The 23408-nt window shown below is 42.2% G+C and overlaps 1 protein-coding gene and 1 long non-coding RNA gene across 3 annotated transcripts in view; one reads left to right on the forward strand and one right to left on the reverse strand.

Annotated features, from left to right (window-relative positions):
- Positions 1-23408, reverse strand: part of npnta (nephronectin a) — a 70346-nt gene that overhangs the window by 31931 nt on the left and 15007 nt on the right. For both annotated transcript variants that reach the window (XM_043674349.1, XM_043674350.1), the window contains 6 exons: positions 20057-20149; positions 10056-10175; positions 5577-5696; positions 4087-4221; positions 1604-1726; positions 173-556 (listed from right to left, as the gene is read on the reverse strand). In XM_043674349.1, the coding sequence (XP_043530284.1) occupies positions 173-556; positions 1604-1726; positions 4087-4221; positions 5577-5696; positions 10056-10175; positions 20057-20149 (975 nt within the window). The remainder of the gene's footprint in view (positions 1-172; positions 557-1603; positions 1727-4086; positions 4222-5576; positions 5697-10055; positions 10176-20056; positions 20150-23408) is intronic.
- LOC122539478 overlaps positions 21072-23408 on the forward strand; it is a 39723-nt gene continuing 37386 nt past the window's right edge. Inside the window, exon 1 of the long non-coding RNA XR_006309100.1 lies at positions 21072-21152. This is a non-coding gene — a long non-coding RNA (uncharacterized LOC122539478). The remainder of the gene's footprint in view (positions 21153-23408) is intronic.

The raw sequence follows: 23408 nt of genomic DNA on the forward strand, positions 1-23408 counted from the left end.
CTGAATACAGTTGCGTTTTTCGAAAATATCCGACTTGTAACCTGACTTGTCTGTTACTCTACTGCCAATTTATGGTTTTCAGACCACTAACAAATCACTTTCCCAGATGGGGATTAACAACCCCATCCACCAACATGTCAGCAAATGCTATAAAGGTGGTGGTAATACTCACTGAAAACATCTCCTCTTTGCCGGGGCACCTCATTAGGGATCCTGTTGTCCACAGTCGCGGCTGTAGTCGATCTTGTGGTTGAGGCTATAGTCGAGGCTGTGGTTGCAGCTACAGTTGAGGTTGTGGTTGAGGCTATAGTCGAGGTTGTTATCAAGGATGTGGTGGTGTCTGCACTTGCAGCAGGGGTGGGATTTTCCGTTTTGACCTCTGGCTTGTAGGTGATGAGTGGTGGGGTATTAATTCTCCGAGCTGGGGTCACTGGGATTGGTTTCCTCACAGCGATTGTCGGGGTGGTAATCTCCAGATCAACATTATTCGTAGTTTTATTGTCTTTGGGTGGTATTGGAAAAAATGGCAACTTTCCATTGATTATCCTCCTGTCAGCTGAAAGAGTGAAAATGTAATTGATGAGTTACAAATTGCTTTGTAAACATTAGACCATAACTCACTTTGCTCACTGTATTGCATTAAACATATGCCTCACCCAGAGCTATATAGTGGAACAGGGCTATGTGGTTTCACACCCTTTATTTCTCATTCAATATGGTTTTTCATCTTCATTCTAAGGTAACTCCACTCAGATATGCAAATAAAGATAACTGGGGACAATTTCTGACCTCAGCAGGATAGAGAGTTCCATTTCTCTTTTGTTCGTTCCTTCCAAACCTATTGTAATGATCAACTTTAAAACTATTATAAAAGATTCAATTTCTAAGGTGGAGATGTTATTACAACAAAATTTTGGTATGTTTTAGGAGAAATTAGAAACTACAATGAGGGAGCAGGGAATGGAGGGTCACAACGGTAGACTGAGATGAGAGTGGATTGTAGCAGAAATACTGACACAGGCTGATTGGGCAACACAGCCTTCCTGTTGGTGCCGTTTATCCTACACAATCTACTTCTGATTCAAATTTGTAAGAGGTTTCAGGCTTACGTCAACCTCAGTTTGAATAATTTGTTCACCTTAGAACAGGGCTTCATTACTGCCCCAACTCTCTTTTTAAATCTAACTTTAGACTCTAAGAATTGGCAACATCAAAGATGACTATTCAGATGACTATGAAAATTGAGTGATTAACTTCTTGGTCTTAACTGCATACTCGTGTGTGCTTATATTTATAGAGATGGACTGAAGCTGTTATAAATGTTGATAAAGACACGCATTTTATAATGTTTCTTTCTCCGACATGGATGAATTTCAAGTCTCGGCTCCATTTACGATCTCAGTCCCTGGCCATCGGAGCTATTACTTTTAGTTCTTCCAGTTTGTGAGAAGCCTTTGAGAAAAGCATCCAGTTGGCTTTGCTCGCTTGCTCCTTTCCCCATTTTAGCAAGTTATTAGCAAGACAAATCCCAGTGGAATATAAAAAACTATGGTATATGGGAGTGATGTGCATCAGAGTGGCCTGCTTGAGTTGGTATACATACGTGTGCAGCTGAAACCGCTCCCCCTGTAGCCGGTTATACATTTGCATTTGTACAAGCCTGGTGTGTTCTGACAAGTCGCGAAAGCACTGCATTTATGTGTCCTCCTTGCACACTCGTCAACATCTGGGTGGAGAGGAACAAAATGGGGCAATGTAGTCTTTAATCCTGTACGAACATCATGGTCAAACTTCTGCTAAGCTCTTAGAAAATACAACACAGGAACAGGCCAGTGAGTCCAAGTGGTCCATTCTGGTGTTCAAGTTTCACTTGAGCCTCTTTACCACCCTATGTCACCTAACCCCAAGGCCCTCCTGTAAAGATAACTGTAAAGTTAGTATAGCCCTACTAAACCATAGGGCTGCTCTTGTATTAGAGGGAGATGACTGGTAGTGGTTTAACCTGATGGTCCCCAAATCTCAGGCAAGGGGAGAATTTGATAAGGTGAATCTTCATGGTAACCTCAGCTTGACCCTATGCTGTTGGCATTACTCTGCATCACAAACTAGATGGCCAACCAACTGACATCTGTAATTATCCAGCCTCCACTTAAATGCATCTGCACCCTAACTTTCACTATATTCTAATCAAGCACTGGGTAAAGAAGCTTCTCCTGAGTGCCTCATGAAGAGACTGGGATTGGGACTGCAGCATTGGAACACCCCAACATGTGAAAACTCCTCTCTCCACCTATGCTATAAACCCTTCACAACCACAACTTCCCCAATCCCCAAGTCCTGTCAACGTTTTCTTTTCTCGTGAAAAGAGCTCCAGTCTGTTCAGTCTTTTCTGATTTACAATTTCTTAGGCCCAATATCGCCCTTGAAAATATCTTTTTGCACTTTGACCTGTGTCTCTATATTTTTTTCTCTTGGAATAGGCCCCCACTATAAGGCTCAAGAACATTCAGCTGAATGGAAAAATTAACATACTGCCAGCATAACAAAGGCCGATCTGGTATTTTTGTTCCATGGCTTAATGTCATCACCATTACAGAGTCCAATTTCTAAAGCTTGTTCAGGTTCCCATAGAAAAGGGTCTCATTATTATCTCAACTTTTCCTCAATCAAATCTAACATTGAAATCTCCAAAACAGAGAAAGAGAGAGAGAGAAAAATATTTTGGATTGCCGTTCATATAAACCTGTAAGTTTTTGAATATTTAAACTGCATGACCAGTAGATTTTGAGAGAGTAGTGCGTGATCCTGTTTGAATTACCAACAGATAATTAAACCATTCATTTCTGAAAGTAAAATAACAAAGCCCTTTATTCAGTTTGGATTTTAGGCTTTGGCACTTTGCAGAATCAAGCGACTGAGGCAGTGATGCAGCATGAGAAATAATAAGAGTCGCTGTGAAATCTTCAAGTTAAGACTTTTTTTGTAGGAGAGATGGTGTTTCTTGAGTGATAAGTTGAGAGAGAAGTGAGTAATGTTTGGGGAATGAACAAAGTCAAAATCAAGCACCCCCTGGTGAGATGTGACCAAGAGACTTGCACAGTAAAAGACACTCCCCCTTACCCATCATTCTCTATGCTGAGTTTTAACTGGTGCAGGGAATCAGGTGGAGAGGGGGGTGATAGCTCAGACCAATCATGTACTTCCCTCTGGCATGCACCTTCCAGCAGGGGTCAATGTGGAGCGGGAATCACAGTCAAGGTGAAGAAGAGAAGCCACCAGAATTTCAGGGTCATAGCTTGTGGACCGGATAGAGGAGTGCAGTGCCTCCTAATGTGTCTAGAATAGAAGAGACCATAACCTTACCAGACCATAGCTCTCTCATTAGAAACAACAACTGGTGCCAATGGAGAGGTTGAGAAAGTAGATTCCTTTACAATAATGTCAGCTGGTGCAGGAGTTGAACCCAGGCTGTTGGCATCACCCAGTCTGATAAAACCGCAGTCCAGTGACTAAGCTAACTGATCTCCAGCACATCAAATGACCATAAGGTATCAGAGCAGAATTAGGCAATTCAGCTCATTGAGTCTGATCCGCCATTTAATCATGGCTTACATGTTTCTCAACCCCCTTCTCCTACCTTCTCCCCAACCCTATTTGTTAAAGCTATCTCATGTCCCCTTTTCGCTCTCCTGATTTCCCTCTTAAGTATACTCTTACTGCCTTCATACTCTTCGAGGGATTCACTCGATCTCTGCTGTCTATACCTGACCTACACATCTTTCTTATACTTCACCAAACCCTCAATTTCTCTAGTCATTCAGCCTTACTCTTCACCCTAACAGGAATGTACTGTCTCTGGACTCTCGTTATCTCATTTTGACAGGGATTTTATTATAAAATGAATGAGAATGCAGGATGTGTGTCTGACTGTCTGTTGCTAGAGTTGATTCTACAATCCAGCACTCCCAGCTGCAAACACAGTCCGAGTGGAGAGTTTCTGGTTTTCTGTCCATTATAATACCCAGCAGACATGCTCGGAATCTGAATAGGAATTCAAAAGCTCTGTCCGCCTTTAAAGAGACTTACCTAGACAGCGGTATTTGCCGTTGTAGTATCTCAGTTCAAAACCATCATGACATTTGCAGTAGTAACTTCCAAAGGTATTGATGCATTTCCGAAACCTTGGGCACACAACATTCCCTGTGGCACACTCATCGACATCTGAAAGGACACCCATAGGAGTTTGTTGGCAGTTGTTAATTAAATCAGCTCAGTGGATAGTCACAGTTTACATCTCTGAAAGGCTGAGCCAGGGGTCACATTGTAAGTTGTGTTGACCTTCCAAACCAAGCTACTAACAGGATCGAGCTGATTAGAGCCAGAGCTCCACTCCTGGCCAAGACTAACATTATAGGTAATCGCCACACCTCTGGGGCAGGTGGGATTTGACCCTGCCCTTCTGGTTCAGAGGTAGCAATGTTACGACTGCATCATAAGCAGCCTAGACAGTTTTAATTTCTATTTTCCGCTGTAGGGCTGTAAAATAAGTGAGTGGTTGTCAGTGTGGCTTGCAGGGTGAAGCCAGTGTTGTGGGTGAGCCAACGCACAGGCCATGCATGGCATTCTTTGTCCTCTGGCCTTCCTCTGACCACTGGCAAAGGTGAAGCATGAGAACATCGAAAATACTGCCTCCTCCCTCTGCAGCTCTGGATTCCACCCTATCAAAGGGAACACAACCAATACTGATCATTCAAAAACAAAGCAAAAGCTAATTCACTGCAAATACAGGAGGAAGAGGGAAGAGAGGGAAACTGTGCACTCTACCAGAGTGTGAGAGTTACACCAACTCCAGGAGTTCAGGCCTGACCTGTTGCAAATGGCTGCTGCCTTTCAGAGTTTTGTTTTGTCCATGGACAGCCTATGAAGGGGACAATTCGTAGATGCAATTGTAAAGTCAGGCAGATTGTATCAGGCTAGTACTTCAGTAGAAGCAAACCATCTAATAACTGATAACTCCAGCCAAATGAAGTCATTGGATGGGGAAGGGACATGGGAACAGAAGTAGACCATTTAGTCCCTCAAATCTGTGGAGCTATTCTACCTCAAAATGGTCACTCTGCACTTTGACTGCACCTTGTAATGAGGAGTGTAGATAGAGAGAAACCTTTCCTCTTAACAGAGGGATCACTAACCTTCCAACCAGCACCACAGTTTTAAGCTAAGGGGCAGGATGTTTAGAGGGGATACAAGCAATAGTTTTTCACCCAGCAGAAGGTGAGTAACTGTAACACACTGCCTGAAAGGGGGTTAGAGGCAGGAAATCTGAAGACATTGGAAAAGTATTTAGATGAGCACTTGGTATGCATTACTTGCAAACTTATGGATATGCACTGGAAAATGGGATTAGAATAGATGGGGTTGGATGGCTGGCACAGATATGATGGGCCGAAGAGTCTCTGTCGTGTTGTAAAACTCTATGACTCATTTGTAACAGGTTCTACTTCTGCCTGTGATTCCTCAAACAAGGAATGCTGGAAAATCACAGTCTAATTTGAACAAGCCCCCGGCGTACATACCCACACAGGTCCTCCTATCAGGTCCGAGCTGCAGTCCCGGTGATGGACAACGACACCGAATGTCTCCTTTCACCTCATCGCAGCCATACTGGCAGTTTGCCATTGCACATGACCGCATGTCTGTCAAACAGCAACAGCAACACAAGTTCATTCCTGCACTAGCAAAAGAAAACTATCACAGTGCACATATGGCCATCACTATTACCCCAACCAATCACAAAAGACCAGGATGGAATGCTGACAATGCATATTCGCTCAATCAACCTCCATAACGAAAGAATGGTTGAAGGTTTCAGGCTTATCACTTATTGAAGTACATTAAGCCACTATAGCTGATCCATTAGCCTCTCTGACACACCATTGCACTCCCAGTCTGATCACTCCCTCCTCAGCATCTGATCCTGTTCCAGTGATCCTACCACATGTTTAAGGGACAATAGGTCACCTTGCAGTTTGGCACATCACAGCCTTCTGGTGAGTCCAGCAATTTCTGATCGTAACCGTGAACTCCCATTTTTCAGACAGTTGCTGCCATTTATACTTCCTGTGTCCCATTACCTGCCAATTTTCCCTTGCATCAGCACTCCTTGCCCCATCATTCTCGACTGCCCTCTACCCAATATCTTCCCTTCTATTCTATCATGGCCTCCATGGCTTTTCCCCAGAGCTCAATCCTTGCTTTGTAAGCTTTTCCCAGTTCTGATAAAAGGCTGTCAGCCTGATTCATAGTTAAAAATCACACAACACCAGGTTATAGTCCATCAGGTTTATTTGGAAGCACTAGCTTTCGGAGCGCTGCTCCTTCATCAGGTGGAGAATAAGATTGTAAGACACAGAATTTATAGCAAAAGTTTCCAGTGTGATGTAACTGAAATGACCATGTTGGTTTCAGTTCTTTCATATCATTTAACAAACAATCCAGGTCTTTTTCAATTTCACTTAATTCACGCTGTAAACTTTTGCTATAAATTCTGCGTCTTACAACCTTATTCTCCACCTGATGAAGGAGCAGCACTCTGAAAGCTTGTGCTTCCAATTAAACCTGTTAGACTATAACCTGGTGTTGTGTGATTTTTAACTTTGTACACCCCTGTCCAACACCAGCCCGATTCATGCCCTCGATCTGCTGAATATTTCCAACATTTGCTGTGTCTTTTTCTCTCTTATCTCTGCAGAGGTGCAGCTTCCTGTGGGAGTGTCTGACAATTAGTCACAGGAGCAGAAACATTACCCAATGCCCCCTCTTTTTAAACCAGGTAAGTTAAGTTCAAAGGCACAGCAACCTCCAGGCTAAAGTTTTTGAGCCAGAACCTAGGCCCCACGGACAGCCCACAGTTCCAAAGAACACAGGATTCGCCACACCAGTGAGTTTGACTTTAAATTTGTTACAATTGTCGTGAAGTGAGGAGTAGGGTTATAATAACTGGAGTTTAGAAAAATGAGGGGGGCAATCTCATAGAAGCCTATAAAATTTTAATAGGACTAGACAGAGAAAACATAGAAAGCATATTTCTGATGGTAGGGCAGTCAGGGGTTACAGTCTAAGGATATGGAGTAGGCCATTCAGGACAGAAATGAGGAGAAATTTCTTCACCCAGAGAGTGTGAGCCTATGGAATTCTGCTGCAGAAAACAGTTGAGGCTGAAACATTAAATGTTTTCAGGAGGAATTATATTCAGTTCTGAGGGCTAAAGGAAGCAAAGGGTATGGGGGAGAAAGCAGGAACAGGATATTGAGTTCGATGATCAGCCATGATCATATTGAAAGGTGGTACAGGTTCAATGGGCCGAATGGCCTATTCCTATTCCTATTTTCTACATTTCTGTGTCATCTACCTATGCGATGGGCCAGTGATTTCACAAATCGCAGAAGTGCTACAGCATAAAAGGAGGCTGTTTGGCCCATCGTGTCTGTACCAGCTCTCAGCGTTCTAACTTATTGCCTTTCTCCTGCCTTTTCCCCAGTGACCCTGAGTATAGAGTAATAGAGGTGTACAGCATGGAAACAGGCCCTTTAGTCCAACTCTTCCATGCCAGCCAGTTATCCTAAATTAATCTAGTTCCATTTGCCAGTACTTGGCCCATATCCCTCTAAATGTTTCCTATTCATGTATCTATTCAAATGCCTTTTAAATGTTGTAATTGTACCAGCCTTTACCACTTCCTCTGCCAGCTCATTCTGCATCACCCTCTGTGTGAAAATGTTACCCCTTAAGCCCCTTTTATATCTTTCCCCTCTCACCTTAACCTATACCCTCTAGTTTTGGACTCCCCTACCCTTGGAAAGATCTTGGTTATTCACCCTATCCATGTCCCTCATGATTTTATAAATCTCGATAAGGTCACCCCTCAGCCTCTGATACTCCAGGGAAAATAGTCCCAGCCTGTTCAGCTTCTCCCAGCTCAAACCCTCCAACCCAGCAACACACTTGTCAATCTTTTCTGCACCTTTTCAAGTTTAACAACATCTTTCCTATAGCGAGGAAATCAGAACTGTATACAGTATTCCAAAGTGGCCTAACCAATGTTCTGTACAGCCACAACATGACCTCCCAACTCCTATACTCAACACACTGATGAATAAAGGCAAGTGTACCAAATGCCTTCTTCATTACCCTGTCTACATTCAAGGAACTATATTGTTCCTTCATTAAATAGCAATCTGCTGTCCTCTTGAATGAATCAGTGTCCATCACGTCCACAGGCAGTTTGTCCCAGACCCTAACCACTTGCTGCATGTAAAAGCTTTTCCTCACAAGGCATTTGATTCATTTGCAAATTACTTTAAATCCGTGCCCCTTTAATGTTTGATCTTTTTGTGAGAGCAAACAGTTTCTCCCTATTTACTTTGTCTGGACCCCTAAGATCAAATGTTGGCTTTTAGGCTGGTTGCTTAAAGTGTGCAGTGTTGATGAGCGAGCAAAACATTCCTTGAAGGTTATTCGCTGTCACCACTAGATGATGCCATCTCAGAGTGAATGAGAATATCCATCAGCACCTTGTTTGGCTATTGTTGGATTTCTACTGAGCTACCCTTGTCTCCCCTCTCCCAGTGGCCCCACAGCCCGCACCATGAGCTCAATGTGAACTGGGCTGTTTTGACTCGGGAGGCTGCTCCCAGTCACACTGTGTTCATAGATCCTGGTGCTGCTGTCACTCAGAAACCCAGGCTGACATTTCTCAAGCCTGGTAGCCGATGAACAAAGCCTTGAACAAGCTGCCTCAAAGAAATTAGAACTCCAATGGACTCTGACCAATGACTGTGCAGAACATAGAAGCAGGGAGAGGACATTCAGCCCTTTGAGCCTGTTCCACCATTCAATTTGATCACAGCTGATCATCATAATAACGGCCTGGCAGTATTATCACTAAACTATCAATCCACAGACCCAAATACTGTTCTGGAGGTGTGGGTATGAATCCTATCGTGGTAAATGATGGAATTTGAATTCAATTAAAAAAATTTGGAATTAAAAGTCTTATGACAACCATGAACCATTATGAATTGCTGGGAAAAACCCATCTGATTCATCAATGTCCTTTAGGGAAACAAACTGCTGGTCTGGCTCATATGTGACTCAAGACACACAGCCATGGGATTGATTCTTAACTACTCTCTGGGCAATGAGGAATAGGCAATAAATGCTGGCCGTGTTCATATTCCATGAATGGATAGAAAAACAAAATCCAACTCAATACCCTGTTCCTCCTTTCTCCCCACTCCCTTTGGAACTTTTAGCTCTAAAAACTGTACCTATCGCGTTCTCGAAAATATTCAATGTTTTTGTTTTAATCACTCTCTGTGGCAGAGAATTCCACAGGTTCACCACTCTCAGGGTGAAGAGACTTCTCCTCATCTCAGTGCTAAATAGTTTAACCAATATCCTTCGGAAAAGACTTGTGTCTATACAATGCAACATTTGCACCATCTTTACAGTGTTTGAAGTATTTCTGTATGGTAGTCAGTTGGGTTATGGTAGGCAATGTTTCCTTTTTATTTGTGGGCTATGGGTGTGCTGGCCAGGTCAACATTGATTGCCTATCCCTAACTGCACAGAGGGCAGTTAAGAGTCAACCACATTGCTGTGGATCTGGAGTCACATACATAGACCAAACCAGGCAAGGATGGCAGATTTCCTTCCCTAAAAGACATTAGTGAATCAAGTAGGTTCTTCTTACAACAATCAGTGGTCACCATTGCATCGGCTTTTATTTCAGATGTCCAAGTGCTGAATTTAAATTTGCCTATCTGCCACAGTGGGATTTAAACCTATGTCCTACTTATCAGCGAGCTCTGGATTCCACTGACATTACCAGGATGCCACCATTTCCCCTTGCAATAAAGAATAGTTAATGTCGCAATTACTTTCACAAGCTTCGGAAGAACCGATTGCCTTACTGCAGGCCACCACCAAGTAACTGCAAGCATCTTCTAAGGTAGGAGATGGACACAGGACTGCATTGAAAACAAACCACTTACTGGCACAGGATCCATCAGACATGAGCATGTAGCCATTCAGACAGTAGCATTTGTAGCTGCCGTACGTATTCATACATCGATGTTTGCATGGGCGAGGCTTCATCCCACATTCATTAAAATCTGTTCCACAAAATAAATGCTGCAGTTAATTTTAGTATAAAATCATTCCTCTCAATTACCAAGTTACGTCTGGCACAGTACTCGAAACCTCAGCTAAAGGTGCCATAGCTCCAAAGGGTTGTTCTCCCATTAGAGAGAGACAGAGAGAGAAGGAGAGGGAAAGAGAGAGAGAGAGAGAGAGGGTGGGGGGTGGGAGGGAAAGAGAGAGAGAGAGAAAGAGAAAGAGAGAGAGAGAGAAAGAAAGATATCTAGTGTTGGTTTAACCTGAGGATCACTACACCTCAAGGGAGGGGAGAAGTCAAGAAGGTAGAATCTTCATTGTGCCTCAGGAACTGAACCTGTGCTGTTGACATCTCTCTGCATCGCAAACTTATCATTCAGAACAGAAATAAAACAGACGGACAGCAGTTTTTGGAGATCTGAAACAAAATCAAAAATTGCTAAAGAAACTGCTAATTGCTTAAGGGAATATAACTGATAATACACAGCCCTACTGGGTAAAGAATTCCAAAAACTCCTAACCCTCTGGATGATGGAACCTCTCATCAACTCAGTTCTAAGTGTCCCTTGAGACTATGACCCCCATTGCTTAAGGGGTCCATCCTCCAAGGCAGTGGATACAACCTTTTAGCATCTACGCTGAAAGAATTTTGCACTGTGAGACGTTTATACATTTCAATTATATCACCTCTCACCCTTTTAGAGAGAGAGAGAGAGAGAGAGACCTGGTGCTGGTTTAACCCGAGGATCACTACACTTCAGGGGAGGGAAGACATCAAGAAGGTAGAATCTTCATGGCGCCTCAGGCACTGAACATGTGCCATTGACACCTCCCTGCATCGCAAACTCTCTCCTTGGGGTGGTACAGTGGCTCAGTGCTGCTGCTCACAGCGCTAGGGACCCAGGTTCGATTCCTGCCTCGGGCGACTGTCTGTGTTGAGTTTGCACATTCTCCCAGTTTCTGCGTGGGTTTCCTCCCACAATTTAAAGATGTGCAGGTCAGCTGAATTTAAGGGACATGGGAATAGGAGAGGTAAGTGGAGTTGAGGTAAAGGATCATTATCTTATTGGATGGTGGAACTGGTAAATTGGCTATGCTAAATTGCCAAGTCAGGAGTAAATACAGGGTAGGGGAATGGGTGTGAGTGCGTTACTCTTCGGAGGGTCAGTGTGGACTTGTTGGGCCAAAGGGCCTGTTTCCATACTGTAGGGGATCTAATCTAATCTAAACTCCAGAGAATATACGGTGCTCATACTCAAATTCTCCTTGTAGTTCAACTCATGAATCTGAAGAATCAATCTGACTGAAACTATCTAGTTTCTAGGGTATACTGTACACATCCTTTTTGACATTGGAGTTACACTTCTGTTAAAGCACTCAACATGCTTCACACAAACATTGCTTTAAGTTCCAACTGCCTCCATTGTACAGGAGTCAGGCTGACATTGATGATTCAGTTTGAATGATACCAAATTCTAAGAAGGTAGATATTGACTTTGGAAGACATGTAGCACCAAATTCAGGAACCTAATAGTTAGCTTTGATTTGGTTACCTGTGACTCAGTACTAGTGCTATAGCTCTGTATAGTCATTTCTTGTTAGTCACAGTGTCATACAGCGCAGAAACAGACCCTTCGTTCCAACTCATCCATGCCAACCAGGTTTCCTAGACTGAACCAGTCCCATTTGCCTGTGCCTGGCCCATATATTTCTAACCTATTCCTGTTCATGTACATGTCTAACTGTCTTTTAAATGGTGTAATTGTACCTGCATCTACCACTTCCTCTGGTAACTCATTCTCTACATACTCCACTCTATGCCCCTGAGGTCCCTTTTAAATCTTTCGCCTCCCGCCCTCTATTTTTGTACTCCCCTACTCTGAGAAAAAAAACCTTGTCTATTCACCCTATTCATGCTCCTCGTGATATTATAAACCACTATAAAGTGACCTCTCAGCCTCCAAAGCTCCAGGGGAAAATCTCTCAGCGTCTCCTTATAACTCAAACCTTCCAGTCCTGGCAACATCCTTGTAAATCTATGTTGCACCCTTTCCAGTTTAACAACTATCCTTCCTGTAGAAGGGTGACCAGAATTTAACATAGTACTGTATTCTAAATGTGCCTCACCAATATCTGGTATAGTCACAATGTGACATCCCAAGTTACTACTCTCAATGCTCTGACCAATGAAGGCATGCTTGCCAAGCACCTCCTTCACCACTCTGTCTACCTGTGATGCCATTTTCAAGGAATTATGTACGTCCACCCCTAGGATTCTCTGTTCAACAACATTCCCCAGGGCTCTACCATGGCTGATTTGTCTTACCAAAATGCAACACCTCACATTTATCTAAATTAAACTTGCAGATTAATAAATCCAATGATACCACCTAGAGTGCAGAGAATATCTAGAATTCCCACGATAATTGTATGTGTAGCAGTATTTAGCTGCATCACGATTGTGAAATTTGAACTCATGATTTTGAGGTTGTTACTCAAATACTAAAACTATGATGCCACCACATTCAAAAATGTACAAGCTGTTGATCTAAACACTATTCAAAAGGTTCTTCCATCTCCTTATTAAACATGATCATTAACGTCAGTGACCTCTGGATGTTACATTCCATGTACAGTGAGCAGTTCCGCTGTTCTCACAGTCCCTTATATACAAAAAAGGAGCAAAGATGACATGAAGACCAAACAAATTGGACATATTGTTTAGGTTTTGCCTTGTTTTAAGATTACCATTGGTGCTTTCCCTTATTTGGTTATATCTGGGTTCATTCATATCAGAAATAGATCACTTTGCTGTTTACAATATCTATAACCTGATCAATAGTTAATCAGATTTAGCATCAGGTAACAACTATAGCAGTGCTTACAAAATGATTTTCCATTGTGACCTTATGGTGACTGATGGTCACCTTGAGCTCAGACTTGAGAGCTGGGGTGGGGTAGATATGAGAGATGACAGCCGGTGGATTTGGGGGTGAGGGTGAGTCATGTGGGCAAATGGTGTCTGTTTCATTCACAGTTTTTACAAAGTTTCACATCATCAATTTCTCCGCAATGTTTTTCCACACAACATTTTAGTCTCAAGGTTCAGCAGATTTGGCCACACCTACGTCATAGATAAAGCTCCAAAGATTGAAAGTTTCTTGCAGTTTTTAGAACAGGGTTGGAGCTCCATGTAGCCATTGCTTCCTTGGAGCTTGTGAATCTCAAAATTTCACCTCGCAGTTCGGGAAGCCCTGAACTATTGCTCAGACATTCAGAGAGAGAGAAACTCTGAAAGTAGTTAGGAAAAATGCAACCAACAGGATTTCATTAATTTTGTGTCAAAGATCATGACAATTAGCAACGACAAAATCCAGTTGCCTTGTGAAAATGTCTTCTCATTAGAGTGAGGGGAAATTTTCTTATTTCATACACCCATTGTCAGTATCCAGCCCTCCCAGGTCAGGTACAGAGTGGTTAGGTATAAAGTAACCTCCTCCAAAACAGCAGAAAGGTTGGGGTGAGGCAACAGAAAATGAATGTTAGTAACTCAGCAGTCAGACTTACACTCCATCCAACTTTCCATCCAAAAATTGAAATAAACCCCTCTGTTTGTCTGTCTGTCTCTCTCCCCTAAAACCCATTGCACTAACTTACAACTTTTCATTTCCCAAGTCAGTTAGAATTAGGGATGCAGTGGTGTAGCAGTAATATTACTGACCTAGCTGCCCCTGGAACCCCAAGTCGAGATCCCACTATGGCAGATGGTAAAATCCGAATCTAAGGGAAAATCCTGGAATTAAAAGCTGGCTTAATGGTCACCCATATAATCACTGCCCATTGTAATAAAAACTCATCTGGTTTACCTTTAGAGAAGGAAATCTGCCATCCTTACCTGATCAGGTTTACATGTGACACCAGACTCTCACCAGACTCTCAGCAATGTGGCTGACTCTTAGCTGCCTCCAGAATAGTATGGCAAGCCATTCAGTTCCAGGGTATTTACAGATGGGCAATAAATGCAGAACGGGCTAGTAACATACACATCCCAATATTAAAAGAAAAAAAAAAGAGGATAGCCATTTGTTTGTTCATAGGATGTGGATGCCACTGGCCAGGCCAGTATTTACTGTCCATCCCTAATTGCCCAGAGGGCAGTTAAGAGTCAACCACATTGCTGTGGGTCTGGACTCACTTCCCTCCCTAAAGGGCATTAATGAAAAAGATGGCGACAACCAACAGTGGTTACAATTGAACTACACTTTTGCTCCAGATTTTCAATTAATTCAAATATCACCAACTGCACTGGTGATGAGATTTGAGCCCACATCCCCAGGGCATTGTTCTGCATTACTGGATTACTACAGACATTACCAGTACACCCTATGGTTACACTGGCTCTTTCCCAGTGCAATCTAAAATGAATCCAGCATCTCTCCTTCGAGCATGGCTTTCTATTCTGCTTCAAATATTTTCTCTCAATTTTACTCCTCACACGTAGTAACATTCGAAATTGGTTTCATTTTGTCACTGACTCCCCAGCAAGAGTTTCCTCAGCATCCTTCAGTTGAATTCGCACTCAACATCTCCAAGAATGAGGGGTGTGGATAAGGTGAATGGCCAAGGTCTCTTTCCCAAGGCAGGGGGAGTCCAAACCTAGAGAGGCATTGGTTTAAGGTGAGGGAGGAAGGATTTAAAAGGGATTTGAGGGGTAACTTCTTCACTTACAGGGTGGTGTGTGTATGGAAACGAGCTACCAACAGTGGTGATATAGGCGAGTACAATTATAATATTTAAAAGGCATTTAGATGGATACATGAAGAGGAAGGACTTGGAGGAATATGAGATAATTGCAGGTAAATGAGACTAGTTCAGTCTGGGATAGGGACCAAAGGATCTATTTCTGTGTTCTATGACTCTATGATGAAGTATCTTTCCCACAATGTGGCAATCAGCAATCCAACTTAAGGTGAATCAAAGTTTTGACACATTTATTCATGTCCCTTTACTCATGTCCCTGTTAGTAAAAGTCAGAGTCCTTTTGTTTTGGGTATATAATTCAATAGGGATGGGGCTATTAAAGGCCTGGTAAATGAAAAACCTCCTTCACTCTTTCCCACAATAAAAGAAAGCCTGCTCTGTAATCTCCTGTCACAGGACAGACATCTGAAAGCAACAAGACTTCCAGCCCAACCATCATACGGACGCAGATCCCAAAGGTGAAAGGTTATCCAAGCCATTGCAGCATCTAGTTCTGTAATTGTTTACTACATAAATGATTTGGATGCGAGCATAAGAGGTACAGTTAGTAAGTTTGCAGATGACACCAAAATTGGAGGTGTAGTGGACAGCGAAGAAGGGCACCTCAGATTACAACAGGATCTGGACCAGATGGGCCAATGGGCCGAGAAGTGACAGATGGACTTTACTTCATTTTAGATTAGATTCTCTACAGTGAGGAAACAGGCCCTTCAGCCCAACAAGTCCACACTATCCCTCTGAAGAGAAACCCACCCAAACCCATTCCCTTCCCTATATTTACCCCTGACTAACGCACCTAACACTGTGGGCAATTTAGCATGGCCAATTCACCCGACCTGCACATCTTTGGATTGTGTGAGGAAACCGGAGCACCTGGAGGAAACCCATGAAGACATGGGGAGAATGTGCAAACTCCACACAGACAGGCGGAAATCGAACCCAGGACCCTGATACTGTGAGGCAGCAGTTCTAACCACTGAACCACCATGCTGCCCATGGGAAAGCAAATCTTAGCAGGACTTAAACACTTAATGCTAAGGTCCTAGTGGGTGTTGCTGAACAGAGAACCTTGGAGTGCAGGTTCATAGCTCCTTGAAAGTGGAGTCGCAGGTAGATAGGATAGTGAAGAAGGCGTTTGGTATGCTTTCCTTTATTGGTCAGAGTATTGAGTACAGGAGTTGGGAGGTCATGTTGCGGCTGTACAGGACATTGGTTAGGCCACTGTTGGAATATTGCATGCAGTTCTGGTTTCCTTCCTATCAGAAAGATGTTGTGAAACTTGAAAGGGTTCAGAAAAGATTTACAAGGATGTTGCCTGGGTTGGAGGATTTGAGCTACAGGGAGAGGCTGAACAGGCTGGGGCTGTTTTCCCTGGAGCATCGGAGGCTGAGGGGTGACCTGATAGAGGTTTAAAAAATTATGAAGGGCATGGATAGGATAAATATACAATGTCTTTTCCCTGGGGTGGGGGAGTCCAGAACTAGAGGGCATAGGTTTAGGGTGAGAGGGGAAAGATATAAAAGGGACCTAAGGGGCAACTTTTTCACACAGAGGGTGGTACGTGTATGGAATGAGCTGCCAGAGGAAGTGGTGGAGGCTGGTACAATTGCAACATTTAAGAGACATTTGGATGGGTATATGAATAGGAAGGGTTTGGAGGGATATGGGCCGGGTGCTGGCAGGTGGGACTAGATTGGGTTGGGATATCTGGTCCTCATGGACGGGTTGGACCGAAGGGTCTGTTTCCATGCTGTACATCTATATGACTCTATAACTCTATAAACTAATAAGGAATAATGACAAATAAGACCAGCATTTTATATTCTTGAACTTGCACTCACAATTATTTTTAGACAACATGCTCATATAAAAACCCAGGGCAAGTATCATTACTTGCTTGTTGCTCCAGTATTTACAAGCCACTTGTCTAATTTGATGTCCGTTGGGGTTCAGGGCTGTGAGTAAACAGTTCATTTCTCCAATGAACAGAGGTCAAGTCCCGAGTGGCTTTGTCCTCATTTATCAAGCTAGCAGGTCTAACTTTCCTCAATGAATCCAAAATCTGCTTTTAGTTCAAAACAAAGTCAACCTCAAGAATTCTGACTAAATGGTTAGCATCGCCAGACAGTAACAGATCTCATTAAAGAAACGATCGTGTTCTATCTGCAAGAATTAAAAATATCAGTCATGAAAACATCCAGGTAATTATGTTCAAAATTCACCTGAGTGGCCAGCACATGATTATTCTTAAACTACTACTGGTCTGATAAATATGACAGAATTATAGAATCCGATAATGTGGAAACAGGCTCTTCGGCCCTACAAGTCCACACTGACTTTCTGAACAGTGACCCATCCCCCTATCCTTCTATCCTATATCATCCCTAACTAATGCACCTAATCTGCACATCCCAAAACATTATGGGCAATTTAGCGTGGCCAATTCACCTAATAAGCACATCTTTGGATTGGGTGAGGAAACCGGAGCACCCTGAGGAAACCCGGGAGAATGTGCAGACTCCACACAGACAGTCGCCTAAGGCTGGAATCAAACCCAGGTCCCTGGCGCTGTGAGGCAGCAGTGCTAGCCACTGTGCACCCCCCCAAATAGTGTTTATTTTCAGTCCAGATTTAAATTATGTTGGGAAAATGATACTTGTTATGGTACAAAATAACATGGGTGGATTAACCAGCGGGTAAGTTGGGGGATGGGATGCTCTTCAAAGAGTCAGCGTGGATTTAATGGGCCGAATGGCCTGCTTCCATATTGTAGAGATTCATGGGTGCAGGATTTGAAGCGGGGGTCACAGCAGATTTAGGTAAAATCTTTTCCTTTAATGAAAGTATAGGATTTACTGAGTTAAAAAAAGAAGGATATCCACTTTATAGTAACCTTCTCATTCTCAGGAATGCTAAAGTGCTTGAAAGCCAATTAAATAATCTGCACTGAAGTCACTGTTATAATGTCCTCAGCAGACTCCCAAACATAACAATGTGACAATGACCAGATCGTGTTTCCGTGATGTTGATTGAAAATAAAATATTGATCAGAACACCAGGAATACTTCCACTTTTCTACTTGACAATACTGGCCTCAGGTCTTTTGCATCTGATTGACAGGGCAGATGGGATTTTGGTTTAGTGTTGGGATTTCTATTTAAATCACAATTCAATTTCTCCCCTTCCTAAAAAGTGAGAGAATGGACATTAGATGAGACCAGATTCAATCTTGGTTGTGATTCCCTTGGGGTGGAATAGCCAACATACATTACAATTCCAAAACAGAAAAGACTGCCAGCCGCATCGAGCACCAGACAACTACCAGCAACCCCAGAAAGAACCTTAACATTAATCACTGCCTCCAGAAACAGCAGCAAAGAAAATCTGAATCAAGCATTTCTACAGATGCTTGATTTCTGAGTTCCTCCTCATTAACTCCTCACAGTACCCTACAGGCTTTGAATACACGGTTTGAAGATGGAAAGACGTGTCAGTTTGTAATCCACTATCTCATTCTCCCCACCTGTGATGTGCAAAATATTGCTTTGCATGCATTTGAAACCTCCTTACGAAAATAACCCAAGAAATAGATCAATATTGTTTTCAAATGCTCCAGATGTCAAAGACTACATTTGAGCACCAGAGTATTTGCTCCAGTTCCTAAAGTTATGAAATGAAACAAAGGGGTCCTTTGAAAAATTGAACCTGAATATCTGAGCTCCGTGAAGCTAGTATGTAAAGTGAAAGCTGTGAAAGCCAGGGTGTACTGTTTATAGATACATTAAATATTTCCCAAGAAATAGGTATCCTCCAGATTGGGGAAAAATTAGCAGCATACAAAAATATATTTAAATATAACCATGGTAGGGAGTCTAAGTTGTGGTAACATGTACTTTGTGCAGAGATCTGTTCCCGTTGTCTTGATCAATATTTAAATTTCATCAACATCGCTAAAGTTTTAGCTGGTCATTGTCACATTATTGCTTTGGGAGTTTTCTAAGTCCAAATTAATACTAAAGTCTTTCCTACACGACAACAGTGATGACAGTTCAGAATATTTAATTGGTTTTTGAACATTTCAGGGTTCCTGAAAATAGGATTACATGGAGCAATGGAGTGAGCTAGTACCAACTCCAACTTGCTTTCCATCACGTGAATGACCAGGAATTTCTCCCCTTGCAGCAGAAAGGCCTGTGGAGGCCAAGTCATTGTGTGTGTTTAAGACAGAAATAGATACGTTCTTGATTTGTAAAGGGATCAAGGGTTACAGCGGGAAGGCAGGAGACTGGGGTTGAGAAACATATCAGCCAAGATCGAATGGCAAAGCAGACTTGATGGACTGAATGGCCTAATTCTGCTCCTATAATTTATGGTGTTATGGTTTCTGGTGCCTGTCACCTGACACAAAGCGGAAGGATTTGCAGTACTGTCAACTTCCTTGACCTTATGGTCCTAGGGTGGGATTCGAATCTCAAATCTCTGCTTCAGAGCCAGGGCCACTTACCCACTGTCACACAGGACTTCCCAAATGTAAATAAAGTGAAAGTCAGCATATTCCCAGAGGACCATAGAGCTGTCATTAGAGAGCGCTGGCCGGTGGTGAGTTTAACCTGAAGCTCATCACACCTCCCCTCAGGCAATGGATGAGGTTGAGGAGGTGGCACCTTTGTGATAACCTCAATGGATGTGGGAATTGATTCATGCTGTTATGTTATGCTTCCTCACAAACTAGCTGTCCAGACAACAGAGCTCACCAATCCCCAAAATATACCTGTATATATACTTGCACTTCTATGTTTTAAAATCATATATATCCTCAACATATGTAACTCAGAAATTTACCATAGTGTGTAAATATTTTATGTGTACCTAAAGTTATGTGTATCTAAAATTTATCTATGGTTTATGCTTCTTTAGTGTATAAATTCAGGACCATTTATTACTTGAACAAATGATATACATGCAATTTATTGATGGGAATGGTTAATATCGTATTATTGTGTAATGCCAATGCTATTTCTTGACTAATCTGTCAAAGCATGTGAAGGGTTCACTCAAATAAGAAAATCCTTCTGCATTGGACAACATCATAACATCTAATTGGGATTCTTGTTCTTACCTTGATTGCATGTTTTGCCTGTGTACCCTGGGTAGCACTTGCATCTATTTGGTCCCACACACTCGCCATGTTTACATCCGTGTTGGCACACAGCTGGGAAGAGTAGAATAAACAAGTTCAAGTTTGGAATTGATCAAACAGTAGCCTCATCTGCTCAGGGAGTTCACTGTCACAGAGTGAGCCTTTCAATATCAACAATTGTAGGTACTACATTCTATAGCTTCAATCCAACACAATTCTATACAGTAAGAACAGATAATTAGATGTGAATTTCTCATAATTAATTCACAAAGACAATTTCGCTGCTATTCTAACATTAATAGGCAATGGCTGAACTTGAACAATGATTTAACAAATTCATTTGGAAGATGTTCTTAGAATGAGATTGTTATTCAACTAAAACTAAATTGTATCTTTTCAATTTAATTTACTCTTTGAACATTAAATGTGCTGAGAGGCATCCCATCTTTTTCTCCAAAATTTGCCTCATCCGTCATCGAAAGTATTACAAACTGGCTGCTGACTTGATCAGTTGACAATACCACTGGGGTGTTGCTATAAGATTCACACATGATAAAAGCTACTGTGTTGGACTGACATGACATACTTTAAGGGATTGGAGGAAGACAGCACAGGACTTACCTCAAAATGGTAGAGTAATTGGATTCAACAAACACTGTAATTGGACATCCTGCTATTGGCAATGTTAGTATAATTTTCAGTCAGGTAACCCAGTAATCTTCTCCTCAGAACATTGTTGTTTTTGCTTTACTGCACAATGCTGACTTACCTTAATACACACATTCATAAAGTATCTTACAATAATAGAGTTGTGGAGCTCCTGTTAATAAGTGTTCAACACCAGACAAAGCAGATAAAACCAATCCTTTGTCTGTGCTGCAGTTAGCTCATCTTTGGACAGGGTTGAAATTGACTTCACCTTGGGAAGGGAGGAGGGGAGATGGAAAATGGGGGAAATCAATATCATTTTTATCATTTTACAGTGACACCCTGCAGGAAAGAGACGACTGCGGACATCATCGGCATTGTCCTCTGAGACTGAATAGCTTGTGAACATTGTCCAGGATCTTTCCAGGTGAGGAATGAATGGTTCAATAGAGAGCTGTCAGTCATACAGTTAGGCCAGACTGATTCAGAGCCCTCAAGAGATAAAAAACAGAACATGGGAAATAGAAAGTGATGGACACAAAGGTTTTGGGGATATAGGGAAATCCAGCTGATGATCAGCCACAGTCTTATTGAATGGCAGAGCAAACGTAAGGGGTTATATAACTGCTCCTATTTCTTATGTTGTCAAGGCAGGAAACATTGCAGAATGAACTGCAATGACATTTTTTCTAGCTGTGTAGAAATTTGAAATCTGTAAGAGAAGTAGTCGATAAAAAATCTCACTGACCATAAGACACCACTTGCAATGACCAAAACTAAAATCCATTTTTATTTCTATGACTTTATCTGGCAAAAGAACCTGAGGTGTGTGTCTTTTTTTAAAACCTGGCATGAATTGCTTCAAAGGCAGAGGATTCAGTTTCATTCAAACATTTAATAGTAATTGGATAAATGGCTGCAAAGGAAAATGTTGCAAAGCTAATGGAAGAAAGTACAGGGGGTTTGATGAATTAGATGCCTCTTTCAAAGGCTTGAAGGGCTTCTGTTCTGTAAAACTGTATGATTTGATTAACTCTCCTGTGACAGAAGAAGTTAATAAATCTGGATTGGTTATGTGGTTCTAACAAGATGTCAGGGAACTTTACTGGTCTCAGATCCAACCTCTGCTACGATGCTTTGGAACAGTACATTGGAATAGGAAAAGGGAAAACAGAATGGCAGATCATATTTTTTTCAACTTTCTTCATTCATTCAAAAATAAAGTTATAAATTGATTTTAATTTTTCATTTATTTGTATCCATTAGGCTGTCTAGTAATGACGGCATGAGCTGCACACTCCACTCCACCATAATTCATATCAACAAACATCAGTTATGTTTGTTTTAAATGACTCTCAACATGGTACAAGGTGACTTGACTTCCAGTGTTATATTTAGAGAGGGACAGACTATGAACCACACCCATCAGCTTATTAAAGGGAGGGAGACTGATTAAGACGTGGGTGCGAGTCTTATTGAAGTAGCCTTTCATCCTGTTCTACATTATCAGTTGTCCTGAAATTAAATATTGCAGTTTGATAAGAGAACATAAAACAGAAACTTTGAGTAAGGAAATGATATGCAACCATTGGAAAATGCCTTCACAATAATGTCACTCCACACACAATTAAGAAAAAAGTCTCACATTTGTATACAGTATGTCATCTTGTGTTGTGCAAGTGAAAAGTATTTGTTAACAGGAGGCAGTGACCAGTGGGAGGCAGTGAGCAGTGGGAGGCAGTGAGCAGTGGATGGCAGTGAGTAGTAGTGACCAGCAGATGCCAGTGATCAGTGGGCAGCAGTAACCAGCAAATGGTAGCGATCAGCAGATAGCAGTGTCCAATGGGCAGTAGTGACCAGTGGGTTGCAGTGACCAGCAGGCAGCAGTAATCTGTACATTGTAGTTGCCAGCAGCCAAGATTCAGATAAAGAGTGAGTGATGTCAGGGGAAAGACAATGAAGTGCCACATTCCTGCAGAATGGGACTGATTAAAATTGCAATGCTTGGAATCCTTGAATATTTGTTGGCTTATGGTTCCTTGTGTGTGTGTGTGAAGTTTTCCCTCATATCTCGAGGCCGCTTAGGAATAGCAATAACAGCTGCTGACTTTACCAGTGCCATCCACATCCCATCAATAAATAAGATTTACAATGGCATTTGTGGTAGTTGGGCAGGTAAAGTCATTCACTTGTCTCCTGACAATAGGATGGTGTCCATCAGCAAGGGGGAAAGGTCTCTGATCCCAATCAGAGTAAGAGCTGAAAACGTGTTGCTGGAAAAGCACAGCAGGTCAGGCAGCATCCAGGGAACAGGAGAATCGACGTTTCGGGCATAAGCCTTCTTCAGGAATGGGCTTATGCCCGAAACGTTGATTCTCCTGTTCCCTGGATGCTGCCTGACCTGCTGCGCTTTTCCAGCAACACGTTTTCAGCTCTGATCTCCAGCATCTGCAGACCTCACTTTCTCCCCAATCAGAGTAAGTTCAGCTCAAAACACAATTTGTCTCATTTGATTGGACGAGGAAAATTATGGCATTTGGTTTGTGGTGTGAGCTGACTGTGTTTGTGAGATCAGAACCAACCACACAGCATCCACTAGGAATGGTGCATCAGGTGTAGTTTCTCTGTACTCTTCGAACAAATTGATAGTGAGAACTTTTTAAACCACACAAACATACGCCCA

The sequence above is a fragment of the Chiloscyllium plagiosum genome, chromosome 32, assembly GCF_004010195.1.
Source record: "Chiloscyllium plagiosum isolate BGI_BamShark_2017 chromosome 32, ASM401019v2, whole genome shotgun sequence".
In the NCBI taxonomy this organism is placed as follows: Eukaryota; Metazoa; Chordata; class Chondrichthyes; order Orectolobiformes; family Hemiscylliidae; genus Chiloscyllium; species Chiloscyllium plagiosum.